The sequence below is a fragment of the Phascolarctos cinereus genome, unplaced genomic scaffold (assembly GCF_003287225.1).
Source record: "Phascolarctos cinereus isolate Bilbo 61053 unplaced genomic scaffold, phaCin_HiC Scaffold_5;HRSCAF=322, whole genome shotgun sequence".
Taxonomy (NCBI): Eukaryota; Metazoa; Chordata; class Mammalia; order Diprotodontia; family Phascolarctidae; genus Phascolarctos; species Phascolarctos cinereus.
In genome coordinates this window covers 401,401,831-401,427,307 of record NW_027555958.1, presented here as the reverse complement: position 1 = coordinate 401,427,307, position 25,477 = coordinate 401,401,831, and the positions used below count along the sequence as shown (strand labels likewise).

The 25,477-nt window shown below is 34.6% G+C and overlaps 1 protein-coding gene across 1 annotated transcript in view; it reads left to right on the top strand.

Annotated features, from left to right (window-relative positions):
• The window catches only part of HMCN1 (hemicentin 1), a 495,504-nt gene that overhangs the window by 190,911 nt on the left and 279,116 nt on the right, over positions 1 to 25,477 (top strand). Inside the window, 5 exon segments of the mRNA XM_020984406.2 lie at positions 8,665 to 8,785; positions 10,527 to 10,790; positions 12,493 to 12,637; positions 14,837 to 14,958; positions 18,110 to 18,385. Coding sequence (XP_020840065.1) covers positions 8,665 to 8,785; positions 10,527 to 10,790; positions 12,493 to 12,637; positions 14,837 to 14,958; positions 18,110 to 18,385 — 928 coding nt within the window.

The following is a 25,477-nucleotide window of genomic DNA, read 5'->3' as shown; positions in this document are numbered from 1 at the left end:
GAAAAGAGAAGACCCCGGAAGGAGGGGGGCGGGGAGATGAAAGTTACACTCAAATTCTTGAAGCGCTGTTATATATAATGTGGATTAGACTTGTTTTCTTTGATTCTAGAGTTCAGAACTAAGAGCAGTGAGCCTAAGTCTGAAAGAGTTTAATTTTGAGGTGAAGAAAATTTCCCAACATCTAAGTCAGTCCAGAAGTGGAATGGACTACCTCGAATGGAGGTGGTTCTCTTCTCCTTAGAGGCCTTCAAGAAGAGGCTCGTTGGCCACTTGTCATTTTGTTGTAGTGGACATTCCTTTCAGATATGGCTTCGACTAGATCGAGGCCCCTTCCAATTCTTATATGCTGGGATTTTGCAATACTAAAAAAGAGCTTCAGACAGTGCTAGAGCTCTTACTCTTTGCCAACTCCAGATACATTTCTTTGTGGCTTTACAGTTCCTTAGCTCCTCAATATACCAGGGAAAACAAAAGATCTCTCTGTTTAGAAAACAGAAGCATACGTTTGGTTGAAATCTAAGTCCTACCATTAGCTATTTGGTCTGAGAGCCTATTAGAAGGTTTATCTGTAAAGTGGTATTATTTCTTGTTTTTATGTAAAAATACAGTCAAATTTTATGAGTCTGATTACTACCCCAAACTGTTCTACTTTTTAAAAATAAAACGTTACCTTTAGGATTATTTCCTGTCAAGAAAGAGAATGAAAGTCTATTTCTCTAACCAGATTTTATTTTAATTTGGAATGCTTGATTTCTCATGACTAAGAGTTTTCCATCAAGATCATGAGTTAATTCAGTACCATAAATATTAGCTTTCTAGTTTATTCTCTATTACCATAGTGTAGGCGTGTTGTGATTTTGGTTCTGTAAATAAGTTTAGTGCTTATTCCTGACACTGCATTTTGGTGTACCTCATTCTTTTAATTATAGTTTACTGTGTCGTGAAAAACATCTTCTACCCTGTATTGTTTTCAGCTAAAATAATCTAAATGTAAACATGTCCTAACATGAAAATGTTTGATTTTAATTATAATTACAAATGCTGTAGGTGCCACTACTGCTCAGTCACTTTTAGAAGAAAGGTAAGGGAAATATTGTTTAGAATTAATTTCCTAAAGATTAATGATACAGTTAGAGTGCTTATTTTTTTTACTATATTGTTTCAAGATAGAGTCTTTTAAAAGAGCTTCTTAATCAGTTATATAATCACATAATTTTAATGTTGGAAGGGACCACAGGGGTCATCTACACTAATTCATACCTGAACAAGAATCCCTTCTACCATCTAACCTTCCGTAAATCTTTGTTTGAAGACTTGCAGTGAGTGTCAACCTAGTAACTATAGAGGCAGCCCATTCCACTTTAGGATGACATTAATTTTTAGGAAGATTTTTCCCCTTCCAATCTAAATTTGTCTCCATGTGACGTTTGCCCTCTGCTCCTAACTCTGTCCGTTGGGGCTAAGCATGAGTAGCCTAATCCCTTTTCTGTGTGATAATTGTTCAAATAATTGAAGAAAATTATTATGTTTCCCCTAATTCTTCTCTTCTCCAGACTAAACTTCCCCATTTCCTTCAACTAGTCCTCAGATTTCATGTTCTTGATATTCTTCTCAATTGTTTCCCTCTATGGATGTTTTTCATTCCTTTCTAAAATGTGGCACTTATGACGAACATAACATTCCAGGTGTGGTCTGACTAGGGCAAAGTACAGTGGGGCCATTACCTCATTAGATGTGAACACTAAACTTAAAAAAAAATGGTGACTTCTTCAGTGCGGATATTTCTTTAATCATCATAAAACAATGCAAACCTATATGCCATAATGTCATGAATTGCTGTGGTCCTCCCACAATTCGTTGTCAAACTCTCCAAATTTAACTGGGTTCAGTCAACATTTATTAAGTATTCACTATATTCTGGTCAATATACTAAGAGATGTGAATACAAAGAAAAAGCAAAAATAATCCCTGACTTTAATGTAAGCTTACATTCTAACACAAATGGCATCATGTTCATAAGTTCTTATATAGGCACAGGCATACTCAGATTACATGTATAAATGCCATATAGAACTAGGAACCAGGGAGAGCATGTGTTTTTTTCTTTTATTGCTCATGGGCAACATTCCCTCCCCACAAATTCATATGTACTCTTTAAGGTTAAATAACCATCTTATGAAATGGAAAGAATTTACAAAAAAAAATGCATTATTCATATGAGAGAATTGTTAAAGACATGTATTTATCCAGATAGCTGCAATAAAGCCAGCTAAACCTACTTTAATTACCCAAAATATAGAAAAAAATATCTGTTTACTCCTATTATGTAATAAGTAACATTCAGAAAAATTCTTAAAGTGCTTGAATATTTTAAAATCGAAAGTATTCTTAGGATCTTCAAGGATCATAAAATATATAATCAGTGTTGAACCTGGGAAAAATATCAATTAGGTAAAGTTTGGTTTTGGACGTCAGTATTCCCTCAAACTCCACATTCCTTCTTGAATCCCCCTCTTTCTACCCCCTCACCTCTCCATCACCACCACTCCGGCTGCCATTGCTAACCTCTATGCCTGGTATGGTATTGTTTTGTGTTATCACTGGTTATCTACGGACCCTCCTCTTTGGCATCCCCATGGACTTTATATTTCCTTATCCTGTCCTCTTTTCAAAATTTACCTTGCCCTGTGCCTTTTTCCTTAGAGTCCTGTCAAATGAATTCTTAGAACCACAAAACCTTAGTATGTTAGAAAAACAAAGATCTTAATAATCCAGTTACTCTGTTTCACATGAAAGAAAAATTAGGCTCAGATAGATAAAGCACACTAGATCACACACTTAGTAGCTAGTTCATTCTGTGTTAATGAATGATAATGGGTTAGTGTGTAACTCGCTTTTCTACCTCTGAACCTTCATATGACATTGTGTTTTAACAAGTTTCTTTATTGCTCCCACTTAAAGGAGATGGAAGCATCATGTGTGTTTCCAAGTTCTCTGAATCTGGCATAAGGTGATGCCTTTTGACATTCTTTAAATGATACTACATAGACACTTAGAATAACCATATGTCTTCCATATGTTATTCTTCTGTTATTCACCTCACAGTTATGATTTCTCTTAATCTGATTATATTTTATCTATCCCTCCTTTGAAAAATGGAATTCTAAGAAAGAAAGATGAAAAGGAGGCAAGACAATAAAATACAAAACTCTACCTAATAAAGTGGAGAAAATTCAAAGAGTTATAGAGAAATTTGAATAGAACTTTTGGCTCATAGAGCCTTCATAATGATAATTCTAGCCAGCTGGGGTTTCATATTTACTTTGGGCCCTGGCAATTCAAGGTGACTTGTTATAAATGGATAACTACCGTGTGCTCTGACTGCAAGCTTAAGCCATAACTTTCACTAGAACATGAGAAATTATGCGTGCACATGGTAAAAAGCATTTATTGTTAAAGCTAAAGATTGTATGCATTGAGCATTTGAATTATAGATTGGTAAAATAGTTGTGTTTAAAAATTGTCACTTGAAGAGATTTTTAGCAGACAAAGGTTTTTGAATGCGTATGTATACATATGTATTCCAAATCTTTTGTATTGTAATTTAAATAAATGAAATTGTTGTTTTATTATTGAATGTTCCTTAATTCCCCCAGCATTTTAAAACATTTTACATATAATATGAAGAGTATTTTTTTTGCATACATATCGCTAATTTTTAAGATCAAAATAAATTTATAAATAAAATAATTCAGAAGGGCATTCCAAAAATAATAACAATAATATTAACAATAACAACTAGCATTTTGTATAGCACTTTAAATTTTAAATTTACAAATATTATCTCATTTGTTCCTCACAACAACCCTGGGAGGTTGGTGCTGTTATTATCCCTCTTTTACAGATGAGAAACTAAAGCAAAAGTTAAGTGATTTGTCAAAGGTCACACAGGTAATAATTTGGGGTTGGATTTAGCACACTTGCACCATCTACCTATCCTCAGCTCAAGAATATGTTTGATCTTCAATTTTATTTTGATATGATCTGTTTAATATTTAACAACAGGAGAGAAAAATATGTTTTCAAACATTTGGGAAAGTTCTCAATTTCTCACTGTTGTTAAATAAATCTTTTGTAACATAAACCTTTGTCTTTTGGCTTACCCACGGGATGTTTGCCAGGCAAATTGCCCTTGATAGCAGCTTGACAGTTCATTGAATATTTTTGTGCTTTTTGGCATCTTTGATAATTATTTTATACTAAGACTTTTTGAATGGAAAAGGGAACAAACGGAAATATCTAGAGGTCATTTTCATGTAACTAACTTGCTTGTCGTAATGTTGAAAGGTTGAGCTGATCTGTAAAAGATAGCTGCATGACTTTAAAATAGTATTTGGTAAAGGGCTAGATGGTCTAATCAGATCCATGGTTTTCATTATATAGGTTACCACTTAGGTAACTATATAGGAAATCTCTAATTTACAAATACGTAGCATACTGACATTTCATTTGTGAGTTGATTGAAACTCAGAATGGATTTTCTAATGGCAAAAATGTTGTAAATTGTGTTTAAGTTCTCAGGCCAATTCTCAGAAAAATAGTAGTAATTGTACCATTATAAATAATAGATTTATTTAATTTGTATTACTAGTAAAAAAGATTTTATGGACTAACCTGGAAATCTTAATTCCTACCTGTAATATTTCTAGATAGAATATTTTATGTGATTAATAGCATGAAGAAAACTTGGCACCACAAATCACATATTTCCCCCTTTTTCCCTTTCCTCTTCTGTTTCTTCCTCCCACAATAGCTACTTCCATGTCTGTCTACCCCTCATTGAGAAGAGAAGGAAATAGAGAAGGGAATAAGCATTTATTAAGTAACTTCTGTGTGCCAGGGACTATGCTAGATGCTTTGCAGATATTATTTCACTTAATCCTCAAACAGTCTTGTGAGTTAGGTGGTATTATGATTCCCATTTTACAGATGAAGAAACTAAGGCAGGTAGAGCGGGACCTAGTTAAGTATGTTAGGCCACATTTATACTCAGATTTTTCTGACTCCCGGCCTAGTGCTATCTCCACTGTGCTACCTTGCTGCCTGGAAAGGAAACAGGATCGCATGGTGAGCATACCTCCGTTTAATTATGTATGAGAAAGGAAACATATTGACCCAGGAGCACTTTTTTTAAAAATCTGCCTCTCTTTGTGGGGTGGTAAAGATTCCTATTTATAGTATGGCTATTCATTTTGTTATTATTAAATTAGATCTTGTCTCTATGCTGGATGAGGATCTAATGACCTACTAAAATATTTCATTTGCATTTTATCACTTTACAGAAATGTCTTTCCATTCTTTATCTACTGTGTCAATTTATTTGCCTATTTAATGAAGATATTTTTTAGTATAAGGCAGTTCCATGTAACTTCACATGCTGGTGATAACTAGATGTATGATTCCTCAGTGAAGAAAGAAAAAAAAAGTATGGGTGTCTAATACGTTACCTTAAGGGTTATTTTTTCCCTCTCATCTTTTCACATTAATGTTGATATATAATGATATTTTTATACTGACATAGCAGTTTAGTCTCACCAAAACTAAAAGAAGTCAAGAGTAAAAAAAATCCTAATTACAAACCAACGTGAATTTCCATTTAATTCTCTGGCCTTAATCCAAAGTACTTACCGTTGTTTATATAAAGTTTGACAGCAAGATTTAACTTAGCACAACAGATGTTGAGATATACTTTTCAAATAGTAGCAGGTATTTAATAAATATTTGTCAAATTGAATCAAATTTTCTTATGTATTTACCTGGAAGAGAGGTACCATGGAAAAGTAGATAGAAAACTGGCTTTGGAGTCAGGGAAAACTGAGTTTAAGTCCTGCTGTTGAGACATGTCAACTCAGTGACGTTGGGTAAATCACATAATCTATCTCTCAACAAATATCATTATAACTTGCAGAGACAGTGCTGACTTGAATAATAGTTTCTCAATCAGGGTTTTTCTTATACGAATGAAACTATAGGTATGGTTTCTAAACTTATATTTCTATAGACTGATCAAATGGTCAAACATAATAGAGAATCTGAAATTCTTTTTCTTTTTTTTTTTTGGCAATTGGGGTTAAGTGATTTGCCCAGGGTCACACAGCTAGCAAGTGTGTCAAGTGTTTGGTCTGAGGCTGGATTTGAACTCAGGTACTCCTGACTTCAGGGCCAGTGCTCTATCCACTGTGCCACCTAGCTGCCCCTGAGAATCTGAAAGTCTTAAAGTCTGTGGGAGAACATTGTAAAATGCTATTTCCTGTCTCTTTTTTTGGCCAGTAAAATGGGAGCTCTTTCTCCTATTTCTCCTCAGACTCATTTCTGAAAATAGTAATCAATAGGAGTAACTGAGAAGGAGATGGAATAAAAGGATAGAGACAAAGAAATAACTAGTTTATAACATTGTTTATAAAGTTATAAATTATTTATAAAAACTTAGTATATAAAAATATGTTATGAAATACATTTTCACTTAAAATTTACCCATAGGAGATTCTGTAGATTATATAGGTGTTTATTTTTAAAATACACACTTTTATAATAGATGTGTGTAAAAAAAATTAAGTGTCTATTTTAAAAATTAGATTCATTGTTATAAAAGTTCAGTTATAAGATACGTAATATATTCCTTGAATCTGTATGCAAACACGGGAGAAATTCTGGTAGATGGTTACAAATACCTGAAAAATTATTATATGCAGGTTGATATCATATATATTTTGGTAGATAATCCTAGAATGTAGGAACTGAAAGGTTCCTACAATAATCTGTATGAGATAACAAAGTAGGAGGGAGGTTAGTTTTCTTTTTTTTGTGGAGGGAGGTGTGGGAGGGAGATAATGAATTTCATTTAGGTTATGTTTAGTTTGAAATACTAATGAAAGATCCAAGTGAAAGTATGCAGAAGATGATGGGAGCTCCAGCGAGAAAACAGAAATGGAGGTATGCATTTGGCAGTCTTCAGTAGAATGTAAGCTCTTTGAGGGCAGGGATTGTTTCATTTTTGTCTTTGTGTTCCCGTTGCCTAGCACAGTAGTTTGAATGGCATGAGTGCTTAATAAATGTTCCTTGAATTGAATTCAGCAAAAGGGGAAAAAGTTGAAACCAAGTGAATGGACAAACTGTCTTAAAGAGAAAGACTAAAGAAGAATGGAGAATCAAAAATGGAACCTTGCTTGTGGATCCTTATTGTTAGGCTTACAGCTGGAGGTCAAGAGGAGGAAGAAAACGGTACAAAAAAGTCATAGGGTAGAAGGTGAATTAGGATAGTGCATTGTTACATAATGCAAGGGTGAAAAGAATTGCAAGGTCAGGGATGGTCAACAGTGTCAAAAGTACAGCAGGAATTATTTTTCCCTGAATTATAGAAATGGTAGAACATAAGGGCAGGAAGCAGTCTTCACTTTTACCAGGTGTTCACTTTTTAAAGTCTAATTCAGGTAGATATGCCAGGCACTGGGAAGGGGAAATATGTATGTATATGTGTATGTATAAAAATACCCACATATACATACACATGTATAAATATGTATGTATATGTATGTATGTAAGTTTACTAAGCACAATAGGGGTGGTTGTGTGTGTGTGTGTGTGTGTGTGTGTGTGATATCAGTGCCTGGTAAACTTACCTGAATTAAACTTTAAAAGTGAACACTTGGTGAAAGTGAAGACTGCTTCCTGCCCTTTTTATGTTCCATTTTTATTGCATCATTTCTTCTTCTTCTTGTTTTTCCTTTGTTCTCAAAGGGGATCATGACATCAGAAAGGTGATGTCATGATCTGCAAGTGAATTGGATTTAAGTGAGGGAGGGCTTTGCAAAGTCACCAGCCTCACTCTCTCCTCTGGAGCCATTGGGGTCTAGTGGCAAGATATAGATCAGGACCACTAGAGATGGCCCTTGATGCAGTGGGAGACCTTGTCCTTTTTAAGCTAAGGTCTTTCCCAGGTCTCAGTGTGTCTGATGCAATGTCCATTCAGTGATTAAGGCTGGGTAAGAAATGAGGCAAAGAATGGCCTAGTTTATCTAGTTTAAAAACAATCAATCTGGAAGGGGAAAAGATAACACATAAAAAGAAGGTAAAAGTGGCCAGTGAATTAAGGAATAATAATTCATTCACGGGGCAGCTAGATGGCACAGTGGATAGAGCACTGGCCCTGAAGTCAGGAGGACCTGAGTTCAAATGCAGCCTCAGACCAAATGCTTGATACTTACTAGCTGTGTGGCCCTGGGCAAGTCACTTAGCCCCAACTGTCTAAAAATTAAAAAAAGAATTTTAAAATTCACCCAGGACAAAATATTCCATTCCGTACTATATATATTTATGTGCATACACACGTGGAATTTTTCTTGTGATAGTTGTTCTTCAAAAAACTTTCAAAGTACAGAATGGTATTTCCAGTGCAGATCACATGGAAAAGCCTAAGAATCCTAGTACTTGTTGATATATAGTTTTGAGGTTAAGTATAAAGTATACAGTTAAAAATATTAATCTTTTGGTGCTTGTTATAATGGAATATTTCCTGTTTTCAAAGCCATAGTCATTGCTTTAATATTTTGTAAATAATTAGTAGTACTTGTTGATATGGTCTGTCTTTCAATGTTTTTTTTTCAGACATCTAGCAATGGAAGACACTCAGTTCGAATTACTGGCCTAAGTACTATTGATTTCCGAGCTGGCTTTTCAAAAAAACCAACACTAGACTTCAAAAAAACAGTTAGCAGACCAGTACAAGGTTTGTATGTTTGCTCCTTGTATTGACATAGAAATGTAAATTGAAAGTGTTTCTTGGTTATTGTACTGATTTCCATATTATTGTGTACTTTTATTACATGAAGAGATAGAATTAGAAGAACTTGAAGTCATTGCCAGCTCTTAATAATATGAAAAAAATATGAATACCATACAAAATATCTTGCACATTTCCTCTCCAAATGATTACTTTCTTGATCTACATAGTCTGACCATATAATTATTTTGTATGTAAATAGTTTTATTCTCATTGGAATAGCATATATATGAGTAACTGAAATGACAGAATCACAGAATTTTAATATCAGAAGTAATCTCAGCATCATGTCTTCCCTTTTAAGTTTTCACTTCTTCAAACTAAAGCTACACAGTTCTTTCAGCCTATCCTCAGATAGTAAGGCCTTTCTACTTATTAAATATCCTTCCTAAAATTCAGTAACCATAATCAATCAAAATAATACAGATGTAGTCAGACCAGGGCACTGTCACCTCCTCATTCCTGAAAGCTATGTTCATCTTAATGTAGTATGGATTTGTTAGCTAATGGCACATTTTTAGCTCATATAAAAAAAATTGTATACCAGTGCTATTTGTGTTCAGAGAGGGGAACTTATTCTACCTTTTTATATATCCACAAAAATTAAGACTATGTTTATACTGCTCAGAAGTAGAGCACAAAATTAAGGATGTTTCTCATGCCATTATGCTGTTTTCATTGTGACCATGGCAGGTTGAATAAAAATCATAAATCTTCCAAAATGTCCATGTAGACACCTCTATGATAAAGTATTATATTTGTGTTTTATTTTTTTAAAATACAACAGTTTTTTAAAGTTTTATCAAAAATGGTTATACTGGGGGCAGCTAGGTGGCGCAGTGAATAGAGCACCAGCCCTGGATTCAGGAGGACCTGAGTTCAAATGCGGCGTCAGACACGTAACACTTACTAGCTATGTGACCCTGGGCAGGTCACTTAACCCACATTGCCCCCACCAAAAATGATTATACTAGATTTTCTAAACAGTTTTTCTGATTAAGGATATATTGTCTTTTATGCAAAATGATGATGCTTATCTTTAAGAAGTAGTTGGAAGTGTAAACTCTATATATTATTTTCAAACTCTTTATATGTTATATAAGTATGTATATACACGTAAGCATATGTATACATGGGAATATGGCATATATGTATGTAATATACATATATAGTTTTTATTATATATACACATATGTAAGTAAATATAAACATAATGCATATGATATATCACTTTTATCATACATATAAATATACATTTAGATATGCATATGTGTATATATGTCCATGTATATATGCATGCATCATAGGTGTGTGTGTGTATGTGTGTGCATATGTGTGTATGTGTATCTCACAGTGGATAGAGTATTGTATTTACAGTCAAGAAGACCTGGGTTCAAATGTGACCTGGCTACATGCCTGACCCTTAGCAAGTCACTTCGCCCTTGTCTACTTCAATCTCTTTAACTGAAAAATGGGAGTAATAGCAGCACCTACCTCCCAGAGTGGTTGTGAGGATCAAATGACAAGATTTTTGTGAATTGCTTAGCACAGTGCCTGGCACAGAATAAGCACTTTATAAAGGCTTGTTCCCTCCCTCTTTTCCTTCTTTCACAGCAAAAGCCAAAGCTTTATGTCAAAACAGAAGTAGAGAATAAGTGCTTTCCCAAATAAATGTTTCTTCTTGTAGGTGTACCTACGTACGTACTTTTGAATACCTCTGGAATAGCTGTTCCCGCCAGAGTGGATCGTCTTGAACTTCTGAGTATCTCTGGAGATCCTCTTACAACTATTCCTGTTAAGTTTTACCCAGATCGAAAACCTTATGGCATATGGAACGTTTCTGACTTCATTCCACCAAATGAAGCTTTTTTCCTTAAAGTAACAGGCTACGATAAGGATGATTATCTTTTCCAAAGAGTTTCAAGTGTGTCATTCTCTAGTATTGTTCCAGGTAAGTCATTTTTAAGGATTCTGAATATCTGTTTGTCAATAAATTAATGCAGTAAAGTTGCTTTACAGAGCATTAGTGGGCTAGGAATTAGTTGCTATGCATACAAATTGATTTCTAGTACTAATATGTTAGTCACTTGGGTTAATTATTTCTGTCACCTTATCTACAAAATAAAATCTCCCATGGCCTCTGTTGAATGCTTAAACAGAATCCACTCAATGCAGTCAAGTCTCCTGTGACATTTATTGAGTAATTTGATGGATTTAAATAATCAAACTAATCCCAAATAATATGCTTTAGCCTAAATTATTCAGTTTTATTATGTGTATTTCAGACTAAAATATATAATTCCAGATCTTAGCTATGTTTTGTTTAATTAATATTTGTTCAATTAACAATTGAACATTTTGTTGAACTAACAGAGAAGCTCAAGAATGACTATGGACTTTTGGTTACTGGGGGGACAAAGTTCACAGAATTATGAATTGTATGGTAAAACCAGCTTATGTTACCAATTTATCTACACGTAAGCAGTTTTTGCTTATGTGAATGCAGAATTGTCCCTAAATCAATCTAAACATAACTTTAAATCTTAATGATTAACCTTTGGGGTTTTTTTTTTAATAGCAACATAATTGACAGAAATACAGAAGCAGATTCATAACCAGTACCTGACAAACCAGAGCTATGTCCCAGGGCATAGAAATTTAGAAATCACACAATTTAAAGTGATGATTTTTAAATATTGTGCAATATTTACATGTTTTACATTTACTTTTTGACAACACATGCACTCCTTTAGCAGCATAGAAACAACTCAAACTGAGCTGCTCACCACTTTGTTAGGAAGAATAATGAGCTGAAATTGATCTGAGACCAGTTAAGTTACATAGTGGATAGAGTGTAAGACTTGAGTCAGGAGATCCTGTCTCAATATTACTAGCTGTGTGGCCCTGAGCAAGTGATTTACCTCCTCTTTGACACAGTTTCTTCATCTGTGAATTGAGAGGGTTGGATCTGATAGCCTCTAAGGTACCTTACAGCTCTCAATCTATGATCGTTGGAGCATCAGGAAATAAGATGATATTAGTTGGAATGCATTGTATTTTATAACACCCATCTGTGAACTACTATAGCAGTTAATTTGTCTTTCTACTTATTTTATCTTTATTACTTTTAAATTATTTTCACTTAATGAATTACAAATTTGATTAGAGGGGTTATTTTGTTTTATTTGTCCTAGAGGTACTACTTGCCCTGGATATATCATCTATCCTGGGCACCAAATTGCTAATTATTGTTCTGTTCAGAATTATCAGCTTCTCTAGCTGTGATGCTATGTAGGACAATAACTGAAATATACAATTCAACTAGCTATGAGTTTAGTAAGTATTTAATATCCGTGAAAGTAGGGCAACTCTTAAAGCTTTTTCATATGTAATGTTCTGAGATTTTCACTGTGCCATATTTGCAGTCTCTAAGAGTAGACATATATAAATGGCCCCATGGAGATGTTTGCAAAATTTATAGGTTTAGACTCTTTAAGGAAACATTTTTAATGGCACGTTTCAAGAAAGTCAGTAATTGCATTATCAGCAATTTCCTGTAATCATTTCACAATTACATTTGTGAATGTCAGTAAGCAGCCACAATTAGGATGATCTTTTCACATATAATGGGTCTTTTTTTCTTCTTCTTCCAGATGTTCCCAAAGTTACAATGCCCAAGAAAACCCCAGGATATTACCTTCAGCCAGGCTATATTCCTTGTTCTGTAGAGAGTCTTCTGCCTTTTACTTTGCGTTTTGTCAGAAATGGGGTGACGCTAGGAGTGAACCAGTACTTGAAGTACGTAAAAATTATTAAATATATAGCTATATGTCATTAAGAAAATCTGAATTAAATTGCATCATTATTCTACTGCAATTTTCCCCCAAGGGAAGGTATGGTAAAGCCATAAGTTCTGTTTTAGTGCCCTGTTTCAGTATAATCATAGTTATTCTTTCATTAGGTGATATTACTGGAATGAAATCAGGACACACAGGAGGAGCACATGTGGTTATTTCATATAAAAATATCACAAGGCATGGACTAGAACTTCTTCTTTGTGAAAATAGATCATTGTCCATCGATATTTGATACCTATAAAGTATGTTAGACTTGCTTTAAAAAAATTACACAATAGTAAAAAGGGCTCACCTTGTATGGCCCCAGATTTTCTTGATTGCATCCTCTCCAAAATGTAGCATTTCTTACCCTGAAGCAATAAGGCAAAATGTACTTGTAGGCAATGATCCATGTCATTGATTTCAAGTGAGGAACACGTTTTTGGATGGGGGAAACATGAACCAAAATAAGGAATTTAATTAGGAAAAATTGGGCAAGCATTTAAAAACTGGTAGAGATAGGGAAGAGGAGAGATTTAGGGTAAGATAGGGAAAGGATTTCACCTCCGCCTTCCTACTGTAAAACAGAGTATATTTTAGAAGAAACCTGAAGAATAATGCCTTATGTAAGTTTAACATTTTTAATTGAATATAGAATAAATAGCTTCTATAAACCATCGTAAATAGTTGGCCATCTTAGATTATACAGTTCTCTTTTATGAGGGGCTGTGTTTAAGTGAAAAGCAATGGCAGGGACATTTATTAACCTTTCCATAAAATTTTCCCTGCTTTGATGAATAAGCTTCATAATTTGTCAGTGTTTTTTCACATAGTATGACTTGGTTATTTACTTAATTTCATATTTAATGATCTAGTACCATACAAGACTAATAAAGTCAAATGCTCACACTATGTAACTGACTGATGTAGTTAAATGATAAGGATTCTTCAAATTTAAATAACATCTTTTGACAGAGGCACTTTGTGTACAGATATTGACTCATTAATTCCAAAACATCCCTGGGAATAAAGCCGTAAGTATTTAATTCCTCATTTGTATAATTCTGAGTCATTGAGAATTGATGGGTTCTGGTTGAGTGTTTTAATAAACTCTTTGCGTGAGAGAAGCTAAAGAGAGGCAGGTTTAGTTAATGGAAATTCTAGGGATCACAACAGAACCTTGTTTATAAATACCCTGGGATTGGGTCTTCCTCTGTGACAATGGAGGGGACCCTTGATGTCACACAGTAGTAAGACTCAGGATCAGGATCACTGATTTAGAGATGGAAGGGACTTTAGTTTGAATTTTGTCCAGTTCTTTTATTCTACAGTTGAGGAAGCTAAGGTCCAGAGAGCATGGGTGACCTGCCCAAGGCGACCTAATTAGTAAGTGTCAGAGATAGGATTTGAACTCAAGTCTTTTGACAACTTCAAATCCAGTAGTCTTTCTCTATCATACCATGCTCCCTATAGTTTGCTCATATGAAATTTATTCAAGGTTTCCTGGCCATTAGGGATATGAAGTTTCATATTTCTTGTGTATTTGATATGCTACGAGAGGCAGCAGATAATGGAATATGGATTAAGGGTGCTTACGTTTGCTTCTCTCATTTCTGAAGACCATCTCTAAAACAAAACTAAACAATTTTATTTATTGAGGGAAGCCCAGTGGTTTTAACACCAACTAAACCTTGGTTGACTTATTCAAATATGTTGACCTTTCTTGTAACAAAGGGAATATTTTCTAGATTTGAAGTAGGCTTTGAGTTTTCAGCCCTGTAATGTGAATGATTGAATAGATCTAGACTGCATGAGAGTGTTCTCAAAGTTAATTGAGGAGAATAGTGGCAAGAAGAGGGAAGGAATAATTTGATGGACACCTTTCCCAGTTTTATCATCTTATCATTCTGATAGAGGTTTGTTGTTATATACCTCATATAGTAAACATAATCCCAGAGGTCGAAAAGTACAGTTTAAAATAATATTTAGCACCTCTCTACAATCTGTTATCTTGACAGTGTTCTCATGATAAAAAGCTTTACTGTCTAAATGTTGCTCAGAAGTTAAGAGATATAAAGTTATTATTATGTAGTTTCATATTGTTTTTTTTCTACCTTGTTTTGATAGTTACTGGGAAGTTTTTCTTTATTTTTTTTTTCAGAGAATCAGCAAGTGTGAATTGGGACATTGAACAAGTGACTTTGTCAGATGAAGGTTACTATGAATGTGAAGCTACTAGCACTGCAGGGATTGGTCGGGCGGAAACCTTTTTTGATGTTTCAGGTGAGTATTGTTTAATTCTTCTGCATCAGAAAGCAGATTGTTTTATGCATTCTCTGATTAAGTAATGTGGTCTTATTTAACATTAGCCTCATTGTTATGAATTCAGATAATTTTAAATCATAGAAACTACCACTTTTCTTTGAAAGAATAAAATTGCTTGATAGGTTGGACTTGTTCTGTTACTAAGAATGTTAAATCTGAATCATGAACATATACACACACACACACACACACACACATATACACGTGTGTATATGTGCCCTCATGTATCTGATGATATATCTGTGATATATGTATATACATATATGTGCACATATAGGCATATATTGTATGTAAATACAATAGAAAATATTAGATGATACTTTGCCAGATGGATAGATGCCAGTAAAGGCCACCTCAGTAACTGATTTATCTTAATTAGACTTTTTCTTGTAGGGTCTGTCTCTCTCTCTCTCTCTCTCTCTCTCTCTCTCTCTCTCTCTCCCCCCACCTCCCTCTCTCCCTCCTTCTCTTCCTCTCTCTCTTTCTTTCTCCCTCCCTCTCTATATCCCCCCCTTTCCTTCTCTCTCTGTATGTATATGCATATACATATTTACATACAAACATAAACACATACACATACAATGTCCCAAAAGTCTTGGTTCAGTTTAAAACTTGAGTATTACCAGAATTGTAAATCCTACAAATCTACAAAAACATAATCTGAAATTTTAGTTATTTGATTTATTTACATTTATATTGTCTTGTGAATTTTGAATAATAAACTTGTAATTTTGTGTATTGCATGACATGTTCTGCATGTGGTTTTCCCAGATGGGTAAATACTAATGGAGGAAGTCCTCTTGCTTGACCAGCTCAGTTACCTGATGTACCTTAATTGGACTTTTTTCTTGTGCAGACACATCAAAAGTATTGTGAATACACCACAACTTTGTTCTTTGAATAACTTAGGGATATGATTATAAATGAAATTCTATCAGTCATTGAACAATAGCTGATGAAAGTTTTTTACAAAGTTGAAAAACTTAACTAGAGCAACGTCTAGAAGAAGATGTTGGATATGTTAAATTTTAATTTAAAAAATCAGTATTTTAAAAATTGAATTAACCTTTTAAATGTTGTATTTTGTAAGTTTCGTAGCATTTTTACTTCTGAAGCTATTGAAGTTTAAAATTGCAACAACATTTTAGGGATACCCTGTATTTTCAGATTTAGGAAGCAATTGAAAGGAACCTCATATATATACATATATATATATATATATATATATATATATATATATATATATATATATTATATATATACATATATATATATATATACACACACATGTATTTTTTACTAAAATAGCCAAGCACATCATTTTTTGAAATTTACGTATTTTATTCTCTAAAAATGTAAAACATTTTACAAAAGATGTTAAGAAACAAATGGAAATCTTCTTTACATCTTGATGAGATAGAATGCAAAACAAATGGCAAAAAAAGCTTTTTTGTGGGGGGATTTACTCACTGCTTAATTATCTTTCTCCTTGAAGATTTTCAAATTCTTTGTAGGCATCCAGGCTGCTGCTGGAAATGCAGACTATAATTTTAGACGTTCAGTCTGTCTAGAACTAGACATTTACCTAAATCTTAGTTGTAACACAATTGATTCTTAGCATGTGTAATGGCACATTGTTTTTACAAGCTGGCAAATAATAGTAACTATATATTATCTTTGTCAGAGCAGCATTTCTGTTTCAGTTCTGTACTCCCTGCATCTGCTTTTGTATGTATGCACATATATTTTAAAAAGAATTTAAGACAAAAGCTTCCTCTGAAATGTATGTTATGCTTATAAATCTGAGTTTTATTTTTTATTATTTTTGTTAATAAATCACATTTGAAATGTAGCATGAGAGCACATATGGAAAGAATGCACATCACTTGTTCTGCAGACAAAACTACCTATAGTGTCTTGCTCTTAGAAAATACAGTTTGTTTTCTAAAGAATTTCCATTTTAGCAAGTTGATGGACATCATGAACTACACATTTTTTTCAACTGCTGTAATTATGGAAGGAATTGGAATGGTGTCAACATTCTTCTGCTTCTAAGAAAACAAACACTTGAGCTCTTGTTTTTCCCTTCCCAGCAGTATTAATTTAAGTGAAGGAGAACAGTGAAGTAGTTTGAGGGAAGAGTGGATTCAGACGTATTGCTTAAGTGAGAACACAGTGCCAGGAAAGCCTTGTGAACTGAACTTAATGAGTGTTGGCTCTATGTGTTTTACAAACTTCTGTAAATGAGCTATACTGACATGTTTTCAGTGTGTCTATACACGTGTGTCTATATGTAAAATGTGCATGTATACATATATGTCTATATTAGAACCAGATCTAGACTAAAGAATTCCTAGTTATGCCATTTTCTGTCAAAGGCATGGACACACATCAAAATCATATCTCTGTGTGTATGTATGTATATTTATTTATGATCTCAGTGGTGAAAGGGACTTCTAAAGCCATCTAGTCTAACTCATATCTGAACAAAATTGTTTTTCTACAAAATATACAAGAGGTCACCCAACCTTTTCTTGAAGGACTCCAGGAAAGAGGATTCCATTACCTTCCAAAGCAGACCATTGAGTTTGGGGATAATTGTAATTGTTAGACATTATTTCCTTACCATCAAACCTAAATTTGCCTTTTTGCAACTTTTACCTGTTGCTGAATTAGTGTTATTTGCTAGGATTGTAGGATTTAAAAAAATTTACAGGATCAGAAAATCATAGACTTGAACTAAAAAGGTTCTTCAGACCATCTCATTCAACCTGCTCATTTAATAGAAACAGAGACCTGGAGAGATTAAGTACCTTGTCCAACATCATAGAGTATTAAGTGACAGAATCAGGATTTAAAACCAGGCCATATGAATCCAAGTCTAGTTTTCTTTCCATACTCATTTCCTACATTTTCCAGAACATACCTCTACAGTCTTCATCTGTCTAACTTTTCTCCAGGGTTCTGTCTTCTTTTGTACCCTCCAGAATATCATGTATTGGTGTGATTTTTGTGCAGTAAATTTTAATAGATTCATCTTAAAAATTCTGACTTCAGGTCTAAATGAATGAAAATGATTCTTGAGTTCCTGCCTTGTGATTTCATACAGAGCCCCCTCCTGTCATCCAAGTGCCTAACAATGTGACCGTTACTCCTGGAGAATTAGCAACCTTGATGTGCCTTGCCATAAGTGCTGTGCCTTACAACCTTACTTGGAAGAGAAATGGTAAAGATGTCAGACTGGCAGATGCAGCTCGGATCAGAACTCTGACCAACCTCTCCTTGGAGATAAATAGTGTAAAATTCACTGATGCTGGAGAATATAATTGTGTGGTTTCTAATGAAGGAGGATCAACAGTTGCTTCAGTCTTCCTCTCTGTGCAAGGTATGTACTGGAAGTTTTCTGAACTGTAGTGTTTTTGTTTTTTTCTTCTTTGGATCTCCTAATGAATCAAGCCTTTGCTTCCCCAACCCTTCCTTCATCCCTCTGTTGGTGGAGTAAAAATTTCTCCAGATACTTAAAAAGTTGCAAATATTAATAGAAGAATACTATGTCTGTAGTTCATAAGTGGGCTCTAGTTGTCTAAATTTTTTAACTGACATCAAAATTGTACCCCAAAAATAGCCACTTGAAATATTTAGATTCACTAGCCTATGATCACATCATGGACCTATGTTCATATCAGTTCAGATACTTCCTGCATAGGTACAAATCTCAATTTATTCACACCTTCTTGTCTTGTTCACTTTTCCTCCATACCTTTCTGTAAATCTTTCCATAAAGAATATACCCAACACATTCGGGGGCCTTTTAGTGCATAGAACACAGTAGGTACTTAATAAATGCTTATTGACTGACTCTTAACAACTTAAGCTTCCTGATGTCACACTCCAGCTTTCTGTTATAAGATCATGAATTAATGATAAGTGTTTATTTTTAAGTACTTAGTATGTGGCAATTACTGAGAATGCAATAGTGAGACAGTCTTTGCCTTCAAAGAGCTTATAGTATAAGGGGGAGATGAGCATATAAAGGAGCAGTGACCAGGACAGAATGTTTTGGTCTGGGAAGAAACAAGGATAGTGAGTGGCTCCATAAGGGAGTTGATTTATACAGCTTTTCCAGAAGCAGTGGTACAATGCTAGGATTGATTGATAGTATAGCGGCAGTATAGTTTCCAGGAAAAGATGTAGATGGGGAGAGAGGGAGTATATATAGCAGGCAAGGTAGATGGAAGGGATGGTATACTTGGAAGCATGATCTGTGGTCTATAGCTGGTTACATATAGTGTGCTATGTCAGCTTATTCCTTACTGATACAGGATAGCTCATCCCTAGGGTGGGCATTACAAAACTAAGTTCATTAAGTGCCCCAGGGCATGATCTCTGAGCTTGTCATCCTAAGGGTGTAGTGGCAGGACAAATGACCAAAGAAAATCACCAAGTTGGGCAGTTGGAAACATCTCATTGAATATAATGTGGCATCATGCTCTTCATATATTAATATATATATTATGCTTGGGCATCTAGGTGGCACAGATGTGTAGTAGATAGTGTGCTGAACTTGCAGTCAGGAAAACTCATATTTCTGAGTTCAAATCTGGCCTCAGACACTAAATAGCTGTGTGACACTGGGTGAGTCACTTAACACTGTTTACCTTAGTTTCCTTGTCTGTAAAATGAACTGCAGAAAGAAATGGCAAACCGCTCCAGTATCTTTGCCAGTAAAATCCCAAATGGGGTCGTGAAAAGTTAGATATGACTGAAAACAACTGGACAACGACAACAACTTTTATGCTGCTTCTCATATCTTTTCTAGTAATATACAATAATAAGCTTATATCCACTATATATTTTTCTAGTGTCCTTTGTATTACTTCTAATTTTCATTATTGTGAGATCAAGGTGTTTTATATTTCTTAACTATGTATGTGGGCCAGCTAGGTGGTGCAGTGGATAGAGTTCCAGCCTTGGAGTCAGGAGGACCTGAGTTCAAATCTGGCCTCAGACACTCAACACTTACTAGCTGTGTGACTCTAGGCAAGTCATTTAACCCCAATTGCCTCATAAAAAAAAAGAAAAAAAAACTAGGTATGAATGAAATAACATTGGTTTTAATAGTTGCTCCCTAAAAATAAACTCCCAAATTAGTGCCAACAAGTATTTCCAGACTATCAGATTCATCTACCAGGTAGTTTAATATTTTGTATTTACTGTAATTTTTTAGATTTCTTCCTTCCAAAACATCAATATAAAATTGACTTGAGAATTGAAACTATTTTGGTTATTGGACCAGTCTGTTTTATACCAGATTTTGCTCTTGTCCCTTACTTCTTGGTAGGTAATTTAATTTCCTTCCAAACTTTTAAGATATTTTACATCCTCTGGAAATTTTATGTCTATATGCTGTGTAGAGCCGCTTCCAGTGACTTATTTGACTTATATGGAAATGAGAACCCAGTGAAGTATAAGTTAACGGCTATGCAATCTTAAATCTTCAACTGCACCTCTTTAGAATCTGCTGACAACAAGCTTTGTATACAATGGCATTAGCATTATCCTTGGAAGTATTAAAAGTGTATTATGTTCAAGGTCATCAATTGAAGATGAAAAACAGCCTGAAAGCTTCTTTTTCATTGCATTTATATTTTTCTTCCAAATGTCTATAGAGCAGCTGGGAAGCTTAAAGCAATAAGCAAATTACTCTTGGCTTGGTTTTTATAGTTAAATTGTGGTACTGCTGCTGTTTCAGCAGAATAATTTATTTAAAATCCCTTATGTAAGAGATTAATTACATCAAAAAGTTGGAAATGGCTCTGCCCGATATGCTCTTGCAAAGATTACATGCTCACAGATGAGGACATTGACAAGGTAATCCAAATGAGTGACCATTGTGTATGAAGAATCTTTTTCTTAAAGAAAACCACTGTGAGAATTAAAATCCTTTACTGAAAGAGCAGACATTTGATTCTTACTTTTTTTCTTGGTGATAGAGCAAAATTCTCAGGTCTCTAGTTGTGACTTAGATAATCAATCTAGTGAAATAATTGGGGCAACACTGACCTAGAATTAATTTATTACATTTCCAAGGTGGCAAACTGCCTAGATCTGGACCAATCTGTGTAGTAACTTGTGTCACTAGATGTTATCTGATGTTCCTTCCAGCTGTAAAGGTTTGTAAAACTCCAAAGCTTTAGTAGAAGCTTTCAGATAAAACTGAAGAGCCAACAAATCCCTATATTCTGTTTCTGACTGTGACTCTGTGTTCTTAGAGGAAGTTTGGGAAAACTACTCAATCTCTGGATACCTCATTTTCCCCTTTTGAAAAATAAGGTTTCCTCTTCTTATCCTTCCTTCCTTTGCCTTTCCCTTCCCATTTTTCCTCCTTCTCATGTAAATTAAAGCCATTTGAGATATAGGCTCATAATGGAGAATGCCAGAGTTATAATTAAAGGACTGAGGTTCAAATGTTGGCTTTGCTACTTGCCATATCTATGATCTTGAAGGGCAAGTCATTTTACCTCTCTGTGCCACAATTTCTCATGTTGACAAATCAACATGCATTTGTTAAGCTTCTACTATATGCCAAACATTGTGCTAAACAATGGGGATACAAATAAAGGTAAAAAAAATAATCTGTGCTCTCAAGAAGGTCAGTCTAATGGGAAAAATAATATGCAAACAACCGTATGAACTATCTATCTTTCTATCTTTGTATATGTGTATATATGCATGTATATATACACAAGTATACATATAAGGTCTGTACATATAAATAATATATGCACGTATTAAAAAGTTTGTATATATGTATATATATGATTATAAAGTTTGTACATAGCTGCTTGTAAGTGGCCTCCCCCGTTAGACTGTGAGCAATACTTCACATATTCATGTGACAACATACTTTTAATAGAAGCTTCTCCATTTCTTCTTGGTGGAAGAAAAAGGTTTGCCATGACAACTATCCCCATCTCCCAAGCTCAGAATAGCCAGTAAGAAGCAACGTTCTGATCGGTCCTGGGCTGACAAACAACTTAAAGAGAGGAGAGGAAGGGAAAAGGTATCAGAAAAGCTGTAACATTCTAAAAATGGAAGTTTGGTATCTGAGTTCATCACTATTTCATCTGATAGACAATTATCTGGTCAGCTTCTCTGTAAGAACAACCATATCTCTAAGGAGAAATTTAAGAATTTTGCTTCATATCTGGCTATAATAGGAGTAAAAAGTTGCAACAAGTTTTAGTTAGCAACAGCAAAGTTCTAGAACAATTTTTAGCAAAATTCCTTTTCTAGTTCATTAAGAAACATAAATGAGTGGGGCATAAAATATGGAGATGATCTTTTATTATGTAGTGCTGTTTGTGTGTATTGTAGATGACTTTTTCAAAGATTACAACACAGTTTTAATCTATTTACATGGTAGTAATTCCAGTTTTTATTGGTAGAATTGGTACTATGTGAATCTTCTTCTTCTGAACAGTTATCATGACCCTTTGGAGAAAAGGAAGGAAAGAGACAACACATGAATAAGAAATTCAATGTAGAGATGAAAAAAAATCAATCAGTAAGCATTTATTAAGTGCTCATAATATACGGGGCATTGTGCTAAATGTTAGGAATGCAAAGACAAAAAAGAAGGTCATTCCCATCAGTCAATCAGTCAGTCCATTAATAAGTATTTATTAAGCACTTACCATCTCCCAGGCACTGTGCTTAGGATGGGGGCATACGAATCCAAAGAATGAAACAATATCTACTCTCAGGAGGCTTATATTCTGTAGAACTTTTCATGCCATACTTTTCTTTGATAGTACAATCTGGAGTATCTCATTAGGCACATAGTAACTCGATGAAAACTTAATGATTGGTTAATCCAGAAGTTCTAAATATTTGAGATAGAGGAGTCAGCCTAAATAGTTGCTGGGTGATTTGAATATAAATGTCTACTATTTCTGGCACTTTATTTATTCAATCAGCAGGCAAAAGTGGAAGGAATTCTTAAGTTTTCCAAAGAAATTCCAAAAGGAACAGACATTGAAGGTATTTATACAGAAAGAACATTTCTCTCCAAAATGTGAACAAAAGTTGCTTCCAGAAAGTAGGGTGTTGATACCTCACAGCTTCCATTCCTGTGCTTATATTTAACTTGATGCAGGTTACAAGTGAGAAAATTGAGACTTGAGAGAGGTTAAGTTACTTGCCCAGCATCACACAAGTAGTAAGGTTGAGGCAGCATATAAATTCTGTTCTCCCAGACTCCAACTTTACCACTCATTCACTGCACCACGTAGATGACCTCTGCTAGTCTGACCAGCTTTAAATCTTTTAGCTTATGTTCCTAAGCCTTGTCTCAGCAAATTGTTCCTTTTTTAACATCTGACTAACTTTTGATAGCTACTCATGTGGTATTTAGACTCACTGAAAGTTGCTTTAGTGAATGAACTCCTGAAGGCTGAAATTTATTTACAGAAGGAATGCCTTTCACTCTCTTCTCCTTGGTAGAACAGAACCATTACTATCCAAATTCTTTAAATAAGTGCCGCAATAAACTACCAAAAAAGATGCTATTTACATTTTGCTCCCTAGTTTCTTTAGTCATTAATGGTGTAAATCTTCTCAGAGACATTCTTTTTGATGGCCTGTCTTGTTGGCAGCGGTTTTGGGGAAAAATTTTGATGAAGAAATGTTTTCGAAGCCGACAGGAAGATATATTCCAGAATTTATGGCACTGTTTAGTAGAAAATAAGAGACTACAGTTAATTTGTGGCCACCCAAATGTATTATTTTATGGTTGAGCATACTACTGCAAAGCTACAGATGTTTGATGAAATAAACTGCTGTACTTGAAGGCATAATGCTATACTAAGTATGCTTTCTTTGGTCTTGACTCATGAAAATATTAATATCATTAATGAAAGTTTGATAACCTATATGATGTTAGGCCACAAATGTCATCTCTATGAAATAAGCTGGTCCGTTGGAAAATTGTTTACAAATAACAGAAATGAAAGAAGAATCTTTCTCAGGAAAAAAAAAAGTACAAGATGAGATAGTCCCTTGTCCTTCATAGATGCTTTAGGTATAATTCTATTTGCTGGCAGTGAGTGTGGATTATATGAACTCAGAGATTTCTTCCAGCCTTATGCTACTTCTTTGTTTAGCTACTAAAAGACCATTGGTAACCTCTGAAAATGCAATTTTAACCAAATGGTGGGATTAGAAGCCAGATTGTGAGAGCTTTAGGTGTGAATTTTTGATGAAGAAATGAAGGCATCAAATATAAGGAAAGAAGGAATTAAGCATTTATAAAGCATCATGCTAAGCTCTTTACAAATATTATCTTATTTGATTTTCATCAGCACCCTGTGATGTAGGTGCTATTATTGTCCACATTTTACAGATGAGGAAACTAAGGCAAAAAGAGGTTAAATGACATACTGAAGATCATAATAAAAGTCTTATGCTAGATTTGAACTCAGGTCTTCCTGAGTCCAGGCCTAGAACTCTATCCATTGAACATCCTAGTTATCTTTTTCTAGGAGAAGATTCCACTTTCTAGGAATTTGTCCTTAAAGGGGGATATCTTGAGGGAATGGGAGGATCAAAAAATAATTTTGTTCTTGTTTTAGAGTAGGTGAAACCTGAGTATGTTTCATCTAAGCAACGGTTATGAAGTCATCAAAATGGCAGAGATTCAAAATGAAAGAGCTGTAGAATGACTGGTGGGGCAAGCTACCTAAAGGACAGTTGATGGTGAGATCAGGGGTAGCAGTAGAAGAATTGGCCTTAACAAGGAGGAAGGCCATATTAATCTCTAACTTTGTCAGGGTACCACCATTGTCCCAGTCACTCACACTCACAACATGGGTGTCATTCTCTTTCTCACCCATTATAGCCAATCTATTGTCAAGTCCTGTTGATTTTACCTTTGTTGCATCTCTCATATATACCCCTTCTCTCCTCTGATACTGCCACCATCTGTTACTTAGACCTTCATCACCTCAGACCTGGACTTCTCTCTGCCTCAATTCTCTCCCCACCCTGGTCCATCCTCCATTCAGCCATCAAATTGATCTCCCTGAAGTGCAGATCTAACAATATCACTCACTCATCCCTCCCCCATGCCACTCCCTTCATCTCTGTGAGACATTAAGGGCACCATGTTCAAGACACTGGACTTGAAATGGTACTCTGTATTATCTATTAAAGTGTTTTATGTTCAGTATTCCAGGTGATGAATTTTCTTCAAATTAATTTTCCAATAAGAGGAAAGGGGGAAATCCCTTAGATCTGTTTTACTTAATATGTTCTCTTTTATAGAAATTCATATGAATAAACTTTGCTTATCACCATATTTAAATAGTTAATGCTATTTTGAATAGTATATTCAAGTAATGTACTATTTTAAATAGCACTGAATAGTCAATACTAGTTTTCATTGGAAAATACTATTCTTGACCTTTTTATATATTGC